Consider the following 22233-nt stretch of genomic DNA (forward strand, 5'->3'; position numbering starts at 1 on the left):
GGAATTCTTACACCTTCCTGGTGGGAATGTCAAATGGTGTAGTTGCTTTGCTTTGAAAAATAGTTTGGTAGTTTCTCAAAAAGTTAAACATAGGGTTCCATATGACCTAGCAATTCCACTCCTAGGTATATAGCTAAGAAAATTGAAAATATATGTGAACATAAGGGGAAAAGAAGCCTACATAACACAGAGATGCAGGAAGAAGAATACTGAGAGAGTTAGAATAGAAAACAGTTTCATAATGAATTGAATAAATTAACTTTGGTTTTTCTCCTGTGTTTTGGTTTGTGTGTGTGTGTGTGTGTGTGTGTGTGTGTGTGTGTGTGTGTTTGCGTTAAAGAAAGTTTCCTTTACTACATACATCCTATGAATGTATTGTAAATGGAGGAAGATCCAAATAAATTTAACTTGTCAAATACAAAGCAAAGATAACGAAAGTGCTAGCATGCTTCTCTTGTGTTTTTAATGCACAGAGGAAAAAATAAAACACTAGAAAGACACAGGGAAGAACATCATGACAGTCTAAGACATTGGAATCTATCCCTTATTATAAAAGCCTTAAGATCTGTTTGCCCTTAAAGGCAAGTGGGATGAGTTCATGACAGCCCTAAGAAAACCTGTTGGGAGGGGTGACTGAGCGGTTCAGTTGGTTGAGCATCTGACTCTTGGTTTAGGCTAGGGTCATGATCTCACGGATGGTCAGATTGAGCGCCTTGTCCCACTCTCTCCCTCTACCCACCCCCCATTCTCTCTCTCAAATAAATGAAGATGAACAAAACACTAAACTACTTGGGAAACTATTTCTGCCTTGGTGATTTATACACACACAAGAATGAACAATCAGAACTATGCTGAGATAATTTTTTAGAAAGAGATGGGAACTGTGGTATCAGCACAAGGGTAGACAACAATTGAGAGTGGCCAGTGAGGGGTGGTTCCCATCAGTGGGGACCTTCGGGGGGACCAGGCAGTCTTGTGTATCAGCACGGCCTCGGCAACTGGAAGGCAGCAGCTCCCCAGGTTCCATGTCATCTCGGACGTTCCAATTCTGTTATTTCAAGTGCAGACCGTTACCTGGCATTCTGAGTGCTCCCTCTGTCATTCCGGTTGGAGTGTGAGCTAGGGGCAGTGCCTTCGGCTCTCAGCTGTGGCATCTTGAACCTTGGTTTTGTGGTTCCTGAATCTCAGGTGCTGTGGGGTGTTGTTCAAATTGTTCCCAACAGTAAGTAAAGACTTCCTGTATCCTCACCCCTCAGTCCTGATGAAACCTACTTGATTTCACTGGTTTTTAACTATCCTGTGTTTGGGTTTCTTCTCCTCAGTCCCCAGCTCTACCTCCTCGGCCACACATCACCATGGCAGCACCTCTTGGCCCTCTGTCTGATCCAGGGGCAGAAATCAGCCTCCTGGAAATCAACCAGGAGCTTCAATCCCAGCTGGAAAAAAGCAAGCAGGACTTCCGAGACCTCAAGGAGAAATTCCTTATATCCAAAGCTACTGCCTACTCCCTGGCCAACCAGCTGCAGAAATACAGTAAGTCCTACAAGGTCATGGCCACCAAAGACATGTCTGTCTGTATTCCTTCTGAGAAACTAAAAACCTCTCCAGATGCTGTCTTCTCTCTTCCAATGTCACGTAAATTTCATTCTGACCACAATCCGGGAAAAGTAGAAGTGGGTATTTTATCCTCAGTTTGCTGAGGATGGGAAAACTGAAGACAAATAGGTTAACAGTGACATGTCGGGTGGGGTTAGAGTTAACATCCTAGTTCCTGCTTCCTGGTGCAGACACAGAAACGCCTGGTCCTCTCAGGATGGTCTCTGTGCTGTATCAGATCCTGCATGACTGCGGGCCTAAGTGTCAGGGACTAAGGAACTCTCTCAGGTCCCGCTTCTCTGAGGTCCCATTGGTAAAGCACCAAGCTAGTTATACTGGGGTAACATCCTGATGGTACACCCGGGGACAAGAGGGAGGGTAGCAGGTGACACTACCTGCTTTCAAGGAGATGGAAGTGGGGTCTCCTTTCCCCCTGAAACTGTGGTATCCGTGAGTGACGCCATCCACACAGTGACTCCCCTTGTGAGAGGGAACCCGTGCACAGGCTCTGCTTCCTGAGTCCACGGAGGCCATTTGATACCCAGTGGTAAGGCTGAGGGTGTTTCAGGGAACATCACGGTCTCTCCCTGAGCTGGGGACCTAGAGACATGCATGGTGGCCAGCAGGTCCAGGCCTGGACCAGGAGACATGTGGCCAAGTGAGAAGGAGGGTGAGTGGGGGAGACCACAGCCCTGGGAACCAGCCAAACCAGGGTGTGAGGTAGGCCTTCCCCCACAGTCAGCCTGAAATGGGGAGCTCAGCTGCCTGTTCATTAGGAGGGCCCTATGTTGGCAGAAGGATCATGAGAACGGGGCACGTGCACAGCAGAGCGATAAGAAGGAATCCTGACAACTCTGAGCCCGCATTGTTGTCATTTTCTCACAATTTGCTTTCAATAGAACAAGGGGAGGAGTAATTAAAAACGAATGATGCCGAGAAAAAAAAAACTGAGGCATGCTTTTTAGGAAAGGGAAGAGATGATGAGCTTTCAGGGAAGGACAAGCAGTGTTGTTTACAACTTTCCTGAAAATCATCACATAAGTATGGTAAACCAGTTGTGAAGATGATGCAAACAGATATCACCCGAAGGCGTGGGGTGGAGGTGACACAGCACAGGGGAGAAAAGCATGGGTTGTAGGTCAGTCAGCCTGGGCTAAATCCATGGTGCCCAACGTCCTGTGCCTCAGTTTCCGCCTTGTTAAACTGTTGTTGTTGTGGGACCTACTTCTCTGAGTCAGAATGAATACTGAGTAATTTCTTGTAACGCTCTAAGAGCAGAACCTGGAACTGTGTAACTCTGTTCATCATTCTACTGCTTCTCATAACACAAACTGTATTAGGATTGGGCCATATTCCTCTCCGGTGCTTCTGGTTTTATGCATTGTGGTTTCCACAAGTGTAACCGGATGAATTTTTACCTTTGAGATACTTGTTCAGTATAGAAATCCCAGCTCAGGGGACCCATCAGTCCAGTAGCCCTGGGGGCCTTACCTCATGTCCCTGCTTAGTGTTTCACTTAGGAGTCTCCAAGGCTTGCTAGAGTGACCATGATCAGGGGAACCCGAATTCTGACTCTACCAAATACCAGTTCATCACCGTGTCCAGTTCCTCTCTGTGCCTTGGGGCTGTTCTTTCCTGGGCTCTGAAACAGGGAGTAATCGACTGCCCTGTAGTTGGGAGGCTGAGGAATGCGATGTGGAGCTCCCAGCGCAGAGCCAGGTGGCCGGGCTTCCAGTTGTCCTAGGATGGACCCTGCCTCGTCCCTTGAAGGCAGCGAGCACAGCAGCATGTCCAGCTTTCCCCTGAGGTAGGCGTCTCTGTTTCTCAGAGTGTGAAGAGTCCACCGACCTCATCGAATCCGTGCTGGGAGAGAAGGTGCAGTTTGAGAAGGGGAAGCAGGCAGACACGGTGGCTGAGAAGCTCAGGTAAGGAAGGCTCCATGTGGGAGGCTGCAGGGACGCTGTGGGCATCTTTGACTTGGGGCAGCAACAAGTCTGGGCCAGGAAAGGGCAGACACGTCATGGCAGGCACGTGACCCAAATATTTCTAAAACAACTAAGACAACAGTGATTGGTAAATGATGGACTCCAATGACTCAAAGTCTCGCTCTCTCTCTGGAAAAAAATATCAAAGTCCCCAAGTTCAAGGGAACAATTCGTGGCTTTTAGCACATTCACAGTGTTGCGAGATCACCACCTCACTTACCTTTCACAGAGTCATGACCTGGCTGACCACAGCTTGAGCCTGCCATTCTCCTGAGCTCACCAGTTCACACCAGCTCTACTGGACACGCTTCTGCGTCTGGCGCTGTGTCCTTTCACTGCACGCCGCGCTGTGTGTAGTTTTCCAGGGAAACGGGTGTCCCCGAAGTTAGCAGCTGAAGGGACATCTCTCTGGCGTGTGCTTAGGAGAACCCCTGGCTCTGTTTACAGAAGGAAAAGGTGTAAGGGATGTGCAGGGTTCACGGCTCCTTTGGGGAAATTCTGCCAGAAATCATCACGAAAGATCTTATTGTCTGTTGTTCAACTCTTTGCATTTTAAAATTTTCTCTCTGCCCTGCCTTAGGCTATGTCATACCCTCATTAAAGACCAGGCTAAAGAGCTGACCCGTTTGTATCAGAAGTTACGGAAAGGGAAAGACGTTTCCCAACTGCTCAATAAGCTCCTCGAGGACCTCCTCACCCATGATGACCCTGAGCATTCCCAAGGGCAGGGCTTCCAAGAGCAACTGGCTGAGGGGCGCAGGGTGGCCAAGTGCCTTGCCCGAAAGCTCAGCCCAGGTAAGGCGGCCACCGGCCCTGATGCCCGGAGCTGCGCCAAGGCGCTGGGCTCACAAGAGACTCCCCGTCTGGCCTCACGCCGTGTGCAGCAGCCCTCCTGGGTTCCCCATCGCAAGTGGGGCCATGAGAGAACCAGGAGTGGAAGGTGGTAACAGAGAGCAGAAATGCACAGTGTGGAGGTAATAGTGCTCCACGTGTCTGCTTCCTCCCTGAGGGAATGCAGCCTTTGGAGCAGGAGGCAGCCTCCACCAGTCTTTGAGCCAGAGAGCAAAATGTGACAGGAGGATGCTTGTTAGTGTGCAAGGATCCCTGCACTAAGTGGGAGGTTCCCAGAGTCAGCGTGGTCTGTATTAATTGTGGGTGAGAAAGTGAGTTTTACTTTCTCCATATCTGTCTCCTCATCTGGAAAGTATATCAAAAAACCTGTTGATACTGTAGTGATCAGATAGGGAAAATTCATGAATGCATGTCAGGAAAAAATAATGCTCCTGACTGTGTGGAGTTGGATGAGGTCCTTGATGCAGTAGGACTTGGAGGTGGGAGTGCTGTTTAGACGGGACCGCTTTTCGTAGACGGATGTCCCCTTGATAACACTGAAGCCCACGTGGGGGCCCATGAAGTCCCCGGTGGAGGGATGTGGGACAGGGTGGTTGTCCTGTCGTGAGGGCAAGGAGGCGGCTCTATGTGAGAGCTGTGAACCCACAGAGAGTCTGTGGCTGTGGTGGGACCTGTGGCACTCTGCAAGACACGGTGCAGAAATGAAGCTGACAAGCATTCCCTGATATGGACAACAAGAGCCGGTAGAACGTGTTGCCCAGGTTCAGTGATGCTGATCCTCAGAATCAGAGACACACTGCCTGACGCATCAGAAATCCATGCCACAGCAGTTCTTAAAGACAGTGCCCTAAACTCAGTAGAATACCTAGTCATTCATAGACCCTTAGGTCTCCAGGGACATAGAAGCCACTGTGTTTATAGTGGTGATGTGGGAAATAGCTGATGGGACATTTCTGAATTTATTTGCAGAAAATTATGAGGATGAGGAGGATGAAGAAGAACAAGGAACCCTCACTCCCAGGTGACAATGAAAATTCTGGAACCAATAATGTGTGGGTCAAAATGGACAGGGTCTCAGAAAGTAAAGTAAGTGAGGTCAAGAGAGTGACAGATGTCAGATGCAAGGTTAAGCAAAACTGCAGATGGTCCCCAAAATATGGCTGTTTTGGCTTGGTTGCCGGTTGTCTCTGTGGTGTTGTAAGACCGAGATGAATTCACCAGCCTTAGGATTCCCCGTGGGGACAAAAATACCCATTCTTTCCTGTAAATGGACACCGGGAGGAGATGCATATCTACTTCCTACACAGTTCTCTAAGGTCCTTGGTAGGACGGTAACTCACCAAGGAATTGGTAAACAGACAACTAGCAAAATTAAAACCAAGAGAAGTACCTAACCAAACTCCAAAAACTTGGGGTGTCATGTGACACTATTAATGACAAAGTGCCTAGAAGGCACACATTTCTGCAGTCTGCAGGTACTCCAGAGCTGTAAGTAATTGACCAATCTATGTAAAAATCATCCTGACTCAGGCCCGTGGTGGTTGCCCCTGGTCTGGTCTCCACTGTGCTTCTCGTTGTGACCGCACCCTGCTGGGAGGGTGGAGTCTCATTCCTAGTCAGTGCTTCTGTGGCCAGTGCTCTGAGGATCAGCTGCTGCTCTCCCAGCCCCGGGCAGCCACACTCTGCCTCTTGTAGGTTGGTGTGCTTGTTCCCTCTCCAGCCGGTGCCCTGTGCCTCTTGTGACCACTCCATATAACTCCCATCCAACCAGCTAGGAAGCCACAGTGTCTGATCCTCCTGGTTTGATCTCCTGTCATTCCTGTCCTACCCGGCACAGCATGGAGCAGCAGCAAGTTGAAAAGAAGGAAGTCCTACAGGACACAGTGGATGAGTGTGTTTTGACTCCTTCAACTCTGCAAGAAGGGTGTGACAACGACCAGTCCTACAGTGCTGGCGAATTCCCATTAGATGAACAGGAATTCGGCTCTGCTCTGGATTTAGCCTGTGAATGCTCCCACACCCAAGGGGATGAAACGTCACGTGGTCCCCCAGGTAGTGTCCATGTTGTTTGTTCTGCACACCTTGTCTACACTGAGGAAGGTCATCTCTATACACGGGCGTTACAGACACACTTTGCTTTAAATCAGGACATAATGGATGTGGAGACACAGACATCAGGTGGGTCAGGGAGCCTTCAACCATCCTAGGCAGCGGCCATGCCTCTGTCAACCCGGCCCCCGTGTCAGGCCATTGAACCTATGTCATGGGTGACAAGCTCTACCCACCTCAGTAGGACATCCACAAAGTCTTGTCAGATACCCTACGTGGATCAACTGTCTTTTGTTCCATGCAATGACACTTTCTTTTTAGGATCAATATCTCTCGAGGGCCTAGACCTGTCCAATGTTGTTGGCTCACATACCTGCATATCAGGAAAGGTGCTTTCCCTGGTTTCACTGCTCTCAGGCCCAGGCACAATCTTCTCTATGTGGGTTCAACTTAGCCAAGTGGTCATCTGAAAACAACTGTGTCATTACCTTGCCTGGATGTTCCTATGAAGCCAAGCTGGGCTCTGGCATCACTCAGACCCAAATGGCCTTTGTGTCGGTAGAACACCAAAGATTCTTTTTTTTTTAAATTTTTTATTGTTATGTTAATCACCATATATTACATAATTTGTTTTGGTGTACTGTTCCATGATTCATTGTTTGTTCATAACACCCAGTGCTCCATGCAGAATGTGCCCTCTTTAATACCCATCACCAGGCTAACCCATCCCCCCACCCTCCTCCCCACCAGAAACCTCAGTTTGTTTTTCAGAGTCCATCATCTCTCCTGGTTCGTCTCCCCCTCTGACTTACTCCCCTTCATTCTTCCTCTCCGGCTATCTTCTTCTTTTTCTTTTTTCAAAGATTCTTTTTGATTTGAGGTTTTCTACAGTTGATTCATTAGTCTAGTTTCAAGAATAAATTTCTGGGAAGCATCAAGAGCCATGGTATGTCATGGAATAACCCCATTTTGCAGCAACACTTCAAGAAAGTGCTTGGACTCCTCCGCAGGACCTCTGGGGAAAATATATTCGGAACTCTTTTTACAGACTCCCATCAGAGGAGGATATTGGGATAATTTGTGGGGGAGAAGAAAGTGAATTTCTGCAGCAGGTCAGGGAGCAGTCCTGTGCACTGCTCATAAGACTTAACCTTGGCCATCCTGGAATATCCCTGCCAGAACACTAGGGTCTTGCCCTGAGAATCTTAATGTCCTTGCAGTGTGGGTGGTCACTGTGTTGGTAATATGGGAAGTGTGATTTCCTTAGTGTCACCTGCTGTCTTGGAACTGATTTTCAGAAAGTCAAGATGATCGAAGGCAAGGAAATGGACAACAGCCAATGTGCCCCAGGTAAGTGTGAAGACTGTGGACTACGAATTTTCCTGGTGACCTCTGGAGACCTCACATCAGGGATAGAGAGAAAGTGCTGCCTAGAACTATTCCATCCATTCAGTCAATAGCAGAATATGCCCTTTAACCATGTCATCTATTTTCATGTGGTAGTTGTGTAGGTGTCACTTTCTTACTCCCTTTCATGTTGAATAACCTACAGAGAGTGGACACACATGAATTGACCAAAGCCAGGGATTCCGGTAATCAGCTGTTGTCTCCTGTGTGGTTAAAATCAAAGTGAGATGCGTATTAACTTTGTGTCTGTTTGACATCATCATGCTGGAGGATTTTGGATAGCAAGAGAGGAAATTGAAGAATAAATGCATGTCCCATCAAAATATTGAGAAAATATTCCTTGGAGTCAGAATGTCTGAGAGGCAGTAAGGCCTCAGGATATTTAGTCCCTTGGACACTGCATGTACAAGTCAATGCAACGTATGCAGAAGGGTTGAAGCCACTTGTTTTGATAACCTCTGTGTGCTGGGAGTCATAATTATGACATGAGTATGACAGGGATGTTTTAGTCTCCTCCTCCGTCACCTGGTTATGAGGCCAGTGCACAGAATATCTCCTGCTCTGTCTCCCACTGCTCCTCATATCGGAGGCCACACTCTGCTCCTTATATAGGGGGATAGTTTTTTCCCTCCAAGGGGAGAGCCACATTGCTTTCTGGGACCACTCGCTATCACACCCATCAACACCAGCTAGGAAGCCATGGTGTCTGATCCTCCTGGTTTGATCTTCTATCATTGTTGTCTCCCCCGGCATAGCATGGAGCCCCAGGATGTTGAAAAGAAGGAATTCCTACAGGACACAGTGGACGAATGTGTTTTGGCTCCTTCAACTGTGCAAGAAAGACGTGACAGCGGCCAGTCTTACCGTGATGGCAAATTCCTGTTTGATGAACCTGAATTTGGGTCTACTCTGGATATGGCCTATGAATGCTCCCATTCCAAAGGGGCTATAACTCCACGTGGTCCCCCAGGTGGTGTCCATATTCCTTGTTCCTCACACCCTGCCAGACTCATACATCTCTCCAGTCCAGGCCCACGAGGTCACTGCCAGACCTCCTAATTATGAATTCAGCTCGTGTCCTCTCTTGCAAGGCTCTAATTTCCATTCTTGAAACATGCCCCTGAATTTGGATGCCTGCCAAGGCTGTTGGCAGCCTTTTCTATATCTCTGGAGATGGCACTCCCCTGGTTCACGCTCTTCACTTCGTCTATGTCTTCATTTGTCTTATCTCATCTCAAGTCAGCTGAGAACCCGAACTGGACCACTGCTATGGGACAGTGTATGTTTCTCTGGAGCAATGCAGGGTCCTGAAACTTCCCTACCCCATGAATGGCCCCTGTTTCTTTGTAGCTTTCAAGATTGTTCTGATTTGATGGCGTGTAGAATCCATTCATTGGTTTAATCTGCATGGCTGATTCCTCTAAACCATTCACCTGTTGGAATTTCAGATGGAAAAAGCCTCAATATTGCAGCAACTGTCTAGGAAGCAGCCAGGGAGTTCCCCCAGGATCTCTGAGAAACAGAATCGGTTTGTTTGCCTAGACTCAAAATTTAGGATGCTATGAGGATGGCTTGTTTTATCAGGGATATTGGTGTAATGACTCAAGAGTACCATCCCAATTTTTGCCTACGAGGCCTTACCTAAGTGCTCCTGGATGGTTACACTCACAGTTGCCTGGTATTGCTGTGCTTATATTTCTGTCCTGTGCTATGCAGGATATAGGAGTGGGCATCTGTGAAGGGGAATGTGCTTAACGTAATTCTTTCTCTTCATTATTTGCAGAAGACCGAACTGATCAGGAGGATCTGGGAAGACAAGAGCCGGCTGCCCCCAGGTAACTCTGGACACTCAGGGGCTGGGGATTCAAAAGTGGCACCCGGGGAGAAGCAGAAAGTGCTGACGAGCACGGTATTATCCATGCGGTCAAGGACAAATTACCACTTTCACAATGTTCTCTGTCTTCACTGTTGTACTGGGATTGCTTCCCATTTCTTAATGACTTCTCGAGTTGAGTAACCCACAGTCCGCTGACCCGGGTGAACGAATATGTCACAGGGACCACGGTGCTTGCTCATTCCTGTGTGCTTTAGAGAGCCATGCACATCTGTTCTCTTGCCTTTAGATTTCTCATGTTGACATGTGTTCATAACATTAAGATATCATAGCAAGTAGACAAACATGTTCTATCATGCCACAAGGTTGAGAGAAAGAGGGCTTCCTGGCATGAGATTTCTGTGACAGTCCACTGCCCCCAGAGCTGCCCATGCTTGGCCACTACATGCAGAACTCAACGCCATTTGCATGGAAGGGGGAAGGCCACCATTGTGGGACTCTGTGTTATGAGTCATAAGTGGACGGCACAGAGATAATTCAGTCTCTTTCGTCAGAAGCTTGCTATTTGGCCCGTGCACGAGCACTTATTTTCCTTTCGAACAGCTGCCCCTGTGAGAAACACGATGTGTCCCACAAAAACAAGAATCGTTTCTCTTTTTAATGGGTTCTTCCCCTCTTTGCTTTCTTGACCACTCCTTTCCGCCTTGCATCAAAGCATGACAGGACATATGACTTCAGATCCCTCTTACGTTAATCTTCACTTGTCCCTACCCTGCAGGCTCAGCAGACAGCTGGTAGAGGTGGTACAGCAGGACGTCTCAAGGGACTCTCAGGATGAACACTACTTGACATACTCAGTTCTTCCCGACCTGTCTGACTCCTATTGGCCTTACAGGAGCGCCGCCATCTTCCTACCCAAGGAACTGGAAGTCTGTTCCTCTCTGGAAGTGACCAGTGAGTACTCCATTGTCCAGGTGATCAAGCTCCACCTGGACACCAACAAAGATCTCCTGTTCTTTGTACCCCAGACCTCTGCTGTGCCGAGAGAGGTCATCCCTGTGGGCAGGCCCTGTAGAGACAAACTGATCTGAACTGGGCTCTAGGATTGAGTTTTAAGCACAGACATCAGGTGGGCGAGGCACATTTGCTCTCTTCTTAGTCCCAGGGCATGCCCATGTTACCTTGATTTCTCTGTCGCTTCGTTGTTGGGCCAAGGCAGGCACGACAAGCTCAACTCACCTCACCAACACGACCATAAAACCTGTCTGTCAGACCTAATTTGGATGAAATGTCTCTTTTTACCTCTAATAAGCTCTATGTTTCATCTCGGAGGTGGGTCCGTTAAGAATCTGTGCCTGCCGCAGTCACTTGGCATTCTTGTCCAGCGTTAACTGGTTTTGCTGTTCTTAGCCCCATTCTCTGTCTCCTTTAGGTTGGCTTGTCTTCCTAAACAGTTGTCTGAAAACCCACCCTAAGTGTCTCTACTGATAGCTTGATTGTGTGTTTCCAGAAGCAGAGCTGTGCCTTGGCATTCTCCCACCACATGAATCAGGCCAATGTTCTGAATAGCACCAAAGACTCACTTGAATTTGAGTGTCTGTAGTTGCATTCCATCTGTTCAGTCTCAGTGTACAAATTTCACTGAGCCTTCAACAACCAGGCTATCTGACGAGAGAAGGGTGAATGCTGCAGCGATCCTTTTAGAATTCAGGGAGGCTGGCTCCCCAGAATCTGTGTCAAAGAGAGAAGTTCAAGTGCTTGCACAGAAGACAGGGGAGACTGTGATGTTAATCTCCTAGATAGAATAAATTTTTCCAAATGGCTCAGGCCGGGAAATCAAGCCAGTTATCACATGACAATATCGGAGGCACCCTGACATATTCCTCTGACTAAACCTGTTCTCACATTGAACATATCTGAGTGTGTGGGTAACATGAGACCCTGGATTATTAACGTACCAAGAAGGATCTCATTCATGACCAGCCCTGTCTCTATATAATTACAGAAAATCAATTCCACCATGAGGAGGAAGAAGACCAGGACCAGGCATGCCCCAGGTAACTCGGATGAATCATGGGTTGTTATTTCAGTGGTTAAACTGAAGGATTGCATTTCAAGGAAAAAATAGAAATGGCCGAACATATCTATTGCATCCATTCTCCAATTACAAAGTATCTCTTTTAACTTTGATGTATGTCTTCACCGTGTAACACGGTTACGTTCCTTTTATTGACCCCTCCATTTCAATAACCTGCAGTCAGTGGAACTTTGTGAACTAATCCTTCACAGGGATTCTCCGCATTCCCCTCTTCTCTTTTTGGTAAAACCAGAGTGAGAGGCATATGTGCCTCTAACTCTTTGGTGTTACCACATTGAGGATATATTATAGGAAAAGAACACCTCCTGTCACAGTAGTTAGAGAAAGAGACACTGAAGACACAAGATGTCTCCATTTTGAAGATGCCTTTTAACACCCGTGTTCACTTGGTCAGTGAAGGTAGTATCAACAACATTTACGTAAATGTGTTGAAGTCACCTTTAGGATTATCCATGCAGGCTGTGAGTCATGACTTCCTTTCCACAATAGTTCAGGTTGTTGCTCAGAAGCTTAGTTCTGTGGCCACTGCCCTGAGCACCTTCTGTTCTCTATATCTACTGCCCCCACAGCACCACACTGCCGCCTGAAACAGGAGCAGAGTTGTTGCTGTCAAAAATTGGTGTGCCCCTTTGTTATGAGTGTAATTCCCAGCTGCCCATCAAAACCATTAGGATGGTGGGAGGTCCACCTTTCTTGTCTTAATGTTCAGATCTCCCCACCCTACCAGGTTCAGCAGGGAGCTGCCAGTGGTGGAAGAGCAGGACAACCCATGGGACTCACTGGATGAATGCTATATGATTTCCTCAGCATTTCCTGGCCTGTCTGACCCCCACGGGAATTCTAGGAGGGCTGACATTCACTCTTTCCAAAATCTGGACATCTGTTCTCCTCTGGAAGCAGCTCGTGAGTCCTCCACTGTCCATGTGATAAAGCTCCAACTGGCCTCCCAAGTTGCCCCGCTATTTTTGGTATCCAACCTCTGGTTCCGTTGAGATGTGTCATCGCTGTGTAGAAGCCTGCTAGACATAGGGATCTGAGTCAGGACCCAGGATAGACTTTTCACCATAGACATCAGGTGAGTCAGGGACCTACCAATTGTTCCTCATCTCCGGCCATGCTTACGGCTCCTGACAGAAGTTAGGACATTGGAGTCAAGGCTGATGTGACGAACTCACTCTCACTTGAGCTGCATATGCAGAGGTGTCTGTCTTTGTTCCTGATTTCCTTTAAATGCCTCTCCTTATCTGCACTGCTCTCCATTGTAGACCTGAAAAACATCCCTTGAATTTTTGTGCCTGTCCAAAGTTGTTGTCACCCTTACGTGTATCTTTGGATTTGTCATTTCCCTGCTTTCACTGCACCGATCCCCAGTGTCTGTATCCTCTGTGTTGTCTGTCTACACTGAGTCATCGTTGGAGTATTGCACATCAACGCTTCTACCATCAGCCTCCTTGTATGTTTCCTCGAAGCCAAGCTGAGCCTGGGCATCGCCCCTCCCCATGCATGGCTCATATGTCTGTATAGCCCAAAGGACTGTACATAATAGATTCCTTTTGCTGTGAGGGTTTGCAGATTCCATCCGTCAGCCTGGTCTTTGTGTCTAAATTCCCTTAAACCCTCACACCTAGAGCATCTCATACTATATTATAAGGGAATGAGAGATTGTTGCAGTAAGGTTTTAGAATGCATGTAAGCTGTTCCCCAGAATCTGTGGTAAAACAGATGTTTCACTCTGTACACAGACACTTGAGATGTGGCTCTATCACATTAGGGAGCTCATGCCCAATGGTATAGGAAAGCAAACCAAGGCACAATCCCAAGGTACTACGTGAGGCCTCCAGGAGGATTTCTCTCACAATATCCTGCTGCCCCACTAAGGATAATTATGCCCATGCACTAGTTGTATTGGATACTTAATTTTAATGTACAAATGTTCTGTTTAATGTGACTGGACATGTCTGTATTTGTTTGTAGAAAATCATAATGATCTTTTGGAGGAAGACCAAGACCGGATATGCCCCAGGTAACTCTGAAGAATCATGGGCTTTAATTCAATGGTGACATCTTGTGATCTCAGATCTAGGCAAATCTAGAATTTGCTAAACATACCTATTTTACCCATTCAGCCACCCACAAAATGTTCCATTAGCAATGTTCTCTGTTTCACTGTGGTACTTCTGGAGGCCCCTTTCTTAATCCCCCCCAAATGCAGGAACCTCTTGTCCATTGATGCAGGTATCCTAAGCAGTCACAGGGACACTTTGTATTGGATCCATCCAAAATGCCCGTCTGTCGCTGCTGGTTTCGCATTATGATGTTGGCAGGAATTCATGGCAAGGAAAGTGTTTAGGAAAACAAAAATTCATGTCTCAGTATTTAGACAAGTAGGCCTTGGACATACGAGCTTTCTAGGAATCTACAATGCTGCCAATCTGGGGTTGTCTTGGTGATTTCTGTAAATTTCAACAAAATGTATGCAAAAGTGTTGATGCCGGTTTTATTGTTTTCTGAGTGTGCTATGTGTTGTGACTGTTGTGCACAGGGCTGGTTCAGACTCCTTCCCTTAAGCTCCCATTCTGTCCATGCTCTGAGCACCTCCTGCTCTCGCTCCCTCCCCGCCTCCGTGATCTATCCCCAGTGCAGCCACACTCTGGCCCCAGATAGAGGCAGAATGGTTCATCTCCCTTGATGGGGACGTCCCATTGGTTTCCTGTGACCAGTCCCTCTTCCCTGCCACCAAAACCAGCTGGGACTCCGTGTTGACTAAACCTTCTCATTGCATCTCCAGTCCTCCTTGTAACACCAGGTTCCCCAGGGAGCTGCCAGTAGCAGAAGAGAATGAAGTCCCACAGGACTCACTGGACGAATGTTATTTGACTTCTTCAGTTGGCCATGACCTGCCAGACACCTGGAGGCCATATACAAATGCCTCATCCATATTTGATACTCTGGAAACTTTCTTGGGTCTGGATGTAGATGGTAAGTACTCTCACGTGAGGGGCACAAGGTTCCTGGGGCGGGGGCTCCAAGGAAGCCTGTCTTCTCTGTATCCAACAACCTAAATAGGCTGAGACATGCACCCGTGGCAACAGGCCCTGTAGACTCAAACTGGTTTGAACTTTGCCCTTGGAGTTAATTTTGAAAACACTGGGACACCTGGGTGGTTCAGTTGGTTATGCATCCAGCTCTTGATGTCCACTCAGATCTTCATCTCAGGGTTGTGAGTTCAAGCCCCAGGTTAAGCTCCACACTGGTTGTGGAGCCTACTTCAAAAAAAAAAAAAAAGTGTCTTTTGAATCAGACAAATTTCCTTTCCTTCTGTCTCAGACTACCCTCTGTCACCAGGCCCCCTCACAAGTGCAGGCTGTTGGTACCAAGTCAGGTTGGAGAGGAGAAATGGAGGGAAAAGGGCAAAAACTCAGCCACCACTATCTCACCTGGAGACATCTGGGTCACAGGCCTCTTTTTATTTCTTTCAAGAAGAATCTGTGCTACCCATGAAATTCTGTTGCCAGTTATATTTCCTGTGTGCTTCCTGCAAAGTCTCTGGCTCTCCACACAGGTTTCCATCAGCTCCATATTTGTAGCATCGGAAATCAGCATTTGTTGCTGATTTTAAAGTTTTTGCTCCTGGGGTGCCTACGTTCCTCTGGAGCATTTGGATAGAAAATCCTCAGCCTCGAATCCTGCCTATACACCATGGTTTCAGTGAAGCCAGAGCTCTAGCCCCGGTTTTCCATCCTCCATGGATGGCGTGGTTTTACCCTTCCTGCAGCGTCAGTGACTTTTCCCCCATGTGGATATGTTTTCAGTCAAGTGTCTGCTCAGTGGCATAATGTCCTTTCAATGATCAATGGCCTGTGCACCTGACATGGGTGTGGCCTCATTCAGGAGCAAAGCAGAGTTGTTCCCCTCTCCAGATTCTTCAGAAAATGCTGCCTGCTGAGCAAGACCCCTTTGGGGCCACATTCTCACAGGAGTGCAGGCTAAAACCCAATTTCCCTTTCTTCCCACTCAGGGTATTTTTTCGGCCTTCCCTCCTGGGAGAAGCATTGGCATCGTTAGGAGTCTTTCTTTGCTCATCAAATCACTTTGAAGGAGCAGCAAGGAGTATAAGATGTTCCTTACTGTGTCAATGTTGTATAGTGAAATTGGCCATGAAAGGATTTGTCCCTCATCTTATTTGGTCAGTAACAGCCTTTCCACACTAGGACCACTTTCTCCCCTGTTTCCCATCCCTCCCCGAGGGGTAAGGAAGCCAAGGCTTCCTAGGGGTTACAGCAATTCAGGAAGCAGAAATGAAACATACAGTTATTTACTCTTGTGGTCTACCATGCCCCTTCCCGTGCCCACTCAGCAGCAGCTCTATTTCTCTGGAAGCATCGGGTCCTCACAGGGACACTCTCGAGTCCATGTTGCATCTCCTGTGACAGCTGAGGGTGCTGAGCCTCAGCAAGGTCACGTCACTTGCCCAAGACCTCTGGCCAGTGGGTAGTGGGACATCAGACTCACCAGATCAGACTGTCCATTGCTCTCAACTCAGTCCTGTCAGGGAGTAGGTGGGGATGGAGCTCACACTTTCATCTCTGCTTTTGTACCAAATTATTTGAAACAGTTGTGAATGTAAACAAAAATGTTGCAAGACTGCCCCAAAGACCCCTTTGACTCAGCCATGCATCTGCCAACCCCTACCCTGTGTGTCACTCTGTGGTGTAAGCAGAGCCAGCGGCTCCTCCAGCCCCTCCGCAAGATCAAGGTCTCAAAGAGGCTCTCCATCCCAAAGCAATCAGGGCTGAGAGGTCCCCAGGCTTTTCTGTTTTCACCAGGGGTCCCATGGAGGCTCCTCACTTGGCTGCCTGTCACCCTTGTAAGGCTGCACATTCCCTCAGAGATGCTGACGGCCAAGTGTGGGTTCCCATGGGCAGTGGGATGAGAAAGGTTCAGACACATGTCTCAGAAGGCAGGTGTGTGTGATACGGTCTTCCATTCACCCTGGACCATGGGGGCAACGTTCAGCCACGTGGATGGGCTGAGATGAGTGAATGCAGCGTCTATATTATACACGGCCCGTCCAGGGTAGGGGTTCTGACGGCAGCGTGTGATCAGTGTGCATAGGCTGTGATTCCAGCAACAGGGCCACAGGAGGGCTGCTCAGGCCCATCCTGCCTGCACAGGGAGAACCCTTGTAGAAACAGGCCAATCTCATGGAAGTGCCAACCTTAGCTTTCATCCAGGGCTTTTCCCCACTAGCCAAACTAAAAATAGTGGACGGTCCTTCAGAGTTTGATAAAATATTTTCCCTTTTCTTCTGCATGTGCAAAGCACATTGTTTGAGTAGATTAAATGAACCCTGGTAGTTGAGAAAAGAGCCATAAAAGAACGTGAGGAAATTAGGAGTCATAACTTTAAGCACACTTAGACCTTCATTCAAGATAACATTTGAGAATGGGGAACCTGGTTTTGACAACTCCTTCTCCAACCAGATTTGCTAATTGCAGATGATTTAGCCTTTCCCCCAGTAGGAAGTATCATAAAGTCATATGACATGTCCTAAATTGTGCTTAACAATGACTGGTGACAGTGTGCCTCGAGGAATGATGGAAGGCCTACCCATCTGAGAGACGTGCTTGGGGCAGAAGCCCTGGGAGCTGGGGAGGCACCTGGTGTGGGGTGGGGAGAAGTGATTCTGGAGGACAGAGAGGGACCAGAGGACCAAGCGACCCCAGAGGCAGGGTGAGGAGTGGAGAGTGTGTGCAGCAGAGAGGGGACTGAGCGTTCCCCAGCACGGTGGGCGTTTGGGAGGACAGGACTTGGGGGCGTTGCTAGCGCAGGCAGGAAAGAGCAGATAGAAGGAGGTGGGAGAACGCACGGTGAGAGGAGATACAGGGCATTGCCAGGGAGGCTAAACAGTCACAGACTCATGGAATCGTTTGTAGTGACAGATGAAAAGACTAGGGAGAATGAGATGCACACAAGGGACCAGGAATCATGGCAGGGAGCCGCCAGGCCCCGCTGAGGCTGACCTGCTCTGGCGAGAGGCTGTGGCATGTCTCTGGTTAGTCCCCTTTCTGAGAACACGGACTCCCTTCACAGTAGCAATCTGAGCGGGTTTGATTACGGAGTGCGGTCCACACCTCACTGAGGGGTGTGTGATGCGAGGACTGGGTGCTGTATGCCCTCCCTGAAGACCCACAAGTCTGATCCTGTAGTACTTCTGGCCTGGAAGTTTCCAAAGCGACTCAGACCGCTGCTACGTTACTCAGAGCTCTTAGCCCCTCCTCCAATGGCAATAGAATATATCGCATACAGATGTGTGGGTGGGGGGAAAGCAATCAGATATTGCAGATAAGAAACCTCAAAAGGCTCCAGAGCTGTGAAATGTTCCCATAACTTGGTCCGTGGTCCCGTCTCTAGTGGTACCTAAAGCATCTAGAGGTACCCTTCGCAACTCCCTTTTCTAGTGGTACCTGAAGCCTGGAGGTCGAACTTGTTTCCCTGTTCGTTTTCTTGAGGGGGAAACAACCGACAACTCCTTCTCCACATGCCCTGAGGCCTCTCTAGGATCTTCTCCCTAGGCTGTAGGTCCAAGGTTACTACTAACTGAATGATAGGCATGAACTCATGTGCCCATCCAAAGGCCCGGTGGCGTCAAGGGGGTATTTTCACCTCAGGGACTTTGCCGGCTTGGAACCTGCCATCCCAGCATCCCCAGGCTGGGACATAATGGTGACATCTCCTTCATACATATCATGTGTGCCTTTGTGCTTGCTCACAGTGTGGTCTTAAAGGCAGACGGGGACATCAGACATGGGTGGTCTGGGAGTGCTCAGCTAAGGAGCCCGGGGATTGAGCCCATTGAGATCTCTTCTTGCTTCAGCTCCGATGCAGGCTCCCTGTCACCAAGGGCCATCAAGCGGAAACTGGACTTTCCAAAGGGCAGAGGTGCAGACTTCAGGAGCACGGACACAGCCAAGCACCCAGGTGGCCAATATTCTGCCACAGCAGTTGGATTGTGGTGACAACAGAGCCAGGCTCGTCCTCTCCTGCACCCTCGGGAGCCTGGACGCCGAGTTGGGTCCTGGGAACCAATGGCCGCCCTTCCAAGGTGAGTGGGGACAGGAGTAGGCCGTTCTGGTCCCCGCATTGGTCATCACCGGCTCATGGCTGGAGGCCGCAGTGGGGTGAGGTCGAACCCCACGATGCTCCAATACAGCGAGGTGAGCCTGTGTTTAGTGGCAGCTGTGTCCCAGGGCCTGGGCTTGCAACTTCCTGGCTGTTTAACTTAGTCATCTTCTTACGTATTGTCCCCTCGGTCCCCTCATCAGAACCTGTGCAGATGGTATCTCCGTTCCATCAATGCTGGGAGCATGAAACCACATCGTTTCTAGGGGGGCTGATTCAACAACAATTGCTTGATAACATCTGTGAATTTGTCATGTCTAATTTTGGGGTCTCTGTGGTGCTTGCACACTTGGAAAATGGTGTCAGGGCATGATTCATGGGGCTGGAGCGGTTCCTACTGGCCCCACTTCCACGGACCCCATCTCCCCTGGCTTTCTCAGGAAGGCTCCTGTGCCCGGTTTTCTCTCCGTCAGCATCTCCAAGCCCATCTTCCCTATTTGGCGCTCACATTCACAATAGAAATACTGGTCTCCGGCTTATTTCTGTTTTTTCCCTTTTCTAAACAAATAAGGGGCCACTTTCTTACATAAAGTGCACACGTCACTCTCTCCTCTGATCCTCCGTCTAGTTCGTCATCTCCCCTCATCTCTGGGGCCTCGTTCCCAGCTTCCTGCTCATCAGAATCCGCCTCTGCTCGGATTTCCTGACGTCTGAGCTTTTCCACCCTCCCCTGGGTCGTGTCTTCCTTACCCTCCCGCACTCAGTGTCCCTTCCTGGAGCCTGGGGTGGCCCGGGACTCCTCTGTCAGGCGCCGAACTACCTGAGAAATGGGGAGGCGCCGTTCCCACGTGGCGGAGACATAAGCAGCAGCTCGGTGGCACCAGGGAGAGGCCCCCGAGAAAGAGCTCAGTGAGTTTTCGGGGATGCACAGCCCCAACAAGGGCCTTTGAACGGGACCTACTTACCGTCTTCCCCCTTGAGCCTCTCTGTCACTTCTTGTCGCCCACGGTCCGGGTCCCGACTCACCTTGCTGGCTCAGTCCCTCTCTCGGTGACTCACCTTCCACGGAGGCCTGAGCAGGAAACCAGGCTCCATGCGAGGTTCTTTGTCCTTTCCGGCGATTATAACAGAAATGCCACAGACAGGCTGAGTTGTCAACAGCAGAAATCAATAGCTCACAGTTCTGCAGGCGCGGTAGATCCACAATCCACCTAGGTGCATATTCGGTGCTGTTGACACTGCCTTCCTGGTTCAGAGGTGGCCACCTTCTTGCTCTGTCCTCACAGGGTGGAGGGGACAGAGAGCTCTGTGGGGCCTTTTTGTAGGGCATGAGTCCCGTTTATGGGATGATCTGTCTCCCAAAGTCTCACCCCACAACACCATCCCATTACAATCACATCACATAGGTTTCAACCCATGAAATGGGGGTGAATACAAACTATCTCTCTGTGGCAGGTGGTTTTACTCTCTTTTGTTCCCACCTGCTCCCCCTGAAATCCATCCATGGTGTTGAACAGGTCACCTGTTTCTCACCACTGCTTTTCTCATTCTTCTTGAATTTGTGTATTTTTTCCACTTTCAGCTGACCAGGAAGGGGGTTAGAATGTCATGTTCCATGTCCCCCAACCCCTATTTAATCATTTTCTCCATTAGATACATACGTACATACAGACACACACCTTTATATCTTTAGTCACATACATGACATATATTATACCTGGTGTTCCTATAGGAAATGTACCACACGTTGGGGCGTGCTGTGTAAATTCCCCAGCTTTCTCTTCCCTGGTTGCTCCCCAAAGGCTTCCTTTCAACTTGGTCTTTGGATGGTCTCTATAATCTCTTCCCTCCAATTGTACAGCCTCGTTCCAGCATGATTTCCTTGCCTTTGTCTTCTCTTCCCCGGAACTACTTCTCTTTACCAATTCTGTTTCGCTCGATTTCACTTTTGTCGATTGTGAGCACGTTGGCCTCGTGGCACTCTTATCCTTACAGACTAGTGTGAGAGAGAAGAAGAAAACAGGAAATAATCAAAGTCTGTCCACTGGCTTCTCCTTTCTTGTGTCCTGTCGGATGGCCTTTCTCATTCTGCCCACCGTCCTTCTTTGGCATCAGTGCAGGTGGAGGCTCAGAAAGATCATGAATAACAGCGCATCCTGTTAATGTGCTTTTCTTTTCAGAGCTGGGTTTGGAAGCTTCCATCTGCATGAAGAACCCTCCCATGCCGGACGGTGATACTACAGAGGGATCGAAGGACAGCCAGTGTGCGTGTCAAGTCTTTAGCCCAATGAAAGCCCTCGGTGCCATGAAACGGAAGATTATCAAGAGAAAAGTGCAGTTTCGCAAGTGGAGGCTCGCATGCATATTCCGTGGCCTTCACGCTAGGGCACAGAGGTAATCACACATTTGTAGCTCTGGGGCATGGATTCCTATTGCTCTCCTTCTGATTCTACCTCCACCCACCCCCAAACACACACACTGTTCTCTTCCTCGATTGGACACTCTCACAGCTGGTGCCACCTCTGTTTCCCACGGGGCTGCCTCCTCGCCTTTGAGCCCCCTTCATCAGAAACCAGTGGCCCGAAGGCCCTTCCATCTCCATCACCTGGTTGCAGCTGGCCGTCCTCAGCCGAGCGGCATCATTGACACAGGTCGCCACGCAAGTGGGACTTTGCGGGAAATCGCATAATTCCTTGGCCTCTGCCTTCCTTCCCTGCTTCCCCAACTCCAAGGCCCTGTTCTCCCAGGAGCATTGTCTTAATGAGTGCCTTGCACAAGGATTCTCCTCGGGGGTCTATCGGGAAATCTGACCTAGGAGGACAAATAACCCTCAACTTCTCCATGTGAATAAGAAGTGTTAAAGCTGAGGAGAAAGAGCCCCCCTTACAAAGTCTAAATGAGAACCCAAGTCACAGCTGGGAGTGCCACACTGGACCCGCTGGAGTCAGGTTTCTCCTCAGCCCCTCTAATATAGGATACAGGAGAATTACATATTGCATAAAAAGCCACTGTCCAAAACCTAATCCCTTCCCTGATCAAAGGTGAAGGAATTGAGTGCTTTCTTTCCTCCTACGACAATGCAAACGACAGTTCCCTGGTCACTGAGTGGATTGCACAGCCCCTGACAGGTTCAGTGCAGACTGAAAGACAATATTTTATTCCAAATTTGTCCTTTTCCACCATCTCAGTAAAGAAGCTTAGGTCTCACTCCCCTATTAATCCATTTGCAGGCCCTTCTTTACACTAGTGAACACTGAGAGGCTCTTTCCTTCGGAAAAGTTTGGAAAAGA

The 22233-nt window shown here is 48.8% G+C and overlaps 1 protein-coding gene across 1 annotated transcript; it reads left to right on the forward strand.

Moving 5' to 3' along the window:
• The first annotated feature begins 1355 nt into the window (after positions 1-1355).
• LOC148164475 (NBPF family member NBPF6-like) lies at positions 1356-21765 on the forward strand. The gene is made up of 12 exons (XM_088022248.1): positions 1356-1533; positions 3425-3521; positions 4162-4376; positions 5403-5454; positions 6271-6485; positions 7458-7594; positions 10509-10670; positions 12679-12724; positions 13796-13844; positions 14610-14800; positions 18699-18919; positions 21126-21765. Exons 1-12 carry the CDS (start codon positions 1356-1358, stop codon positions 21339-21341), a joined length of 1779 nt encoding a protein of 592 aa, XP_087878374.1. The 3' UTR covers positions 21342-21765.
• The last annotated feature ends 468 nt before the right edge of the window (positions 21766-22233 follow it).

The sequence above is a fragment of the Eumetopias jubatus genome, unplaced genomic scaffold (assembly GCF_037043125.1).
Source record: "Eumetopias jubatus isolate StellerSeaLion01/CBP00866 unplaced genomic scaffold, mEumJub1_p1.0 scaffold_4, whole genome shotgun sequence".
In the NCBI taxonomy this organism is placed as follows: domain Eukaryota; kingdom Metazoa; phylum Chordata; class Mammalia; order Carnivora; family Otariidae; genus Eumetopias; species Eumetopias jubatus.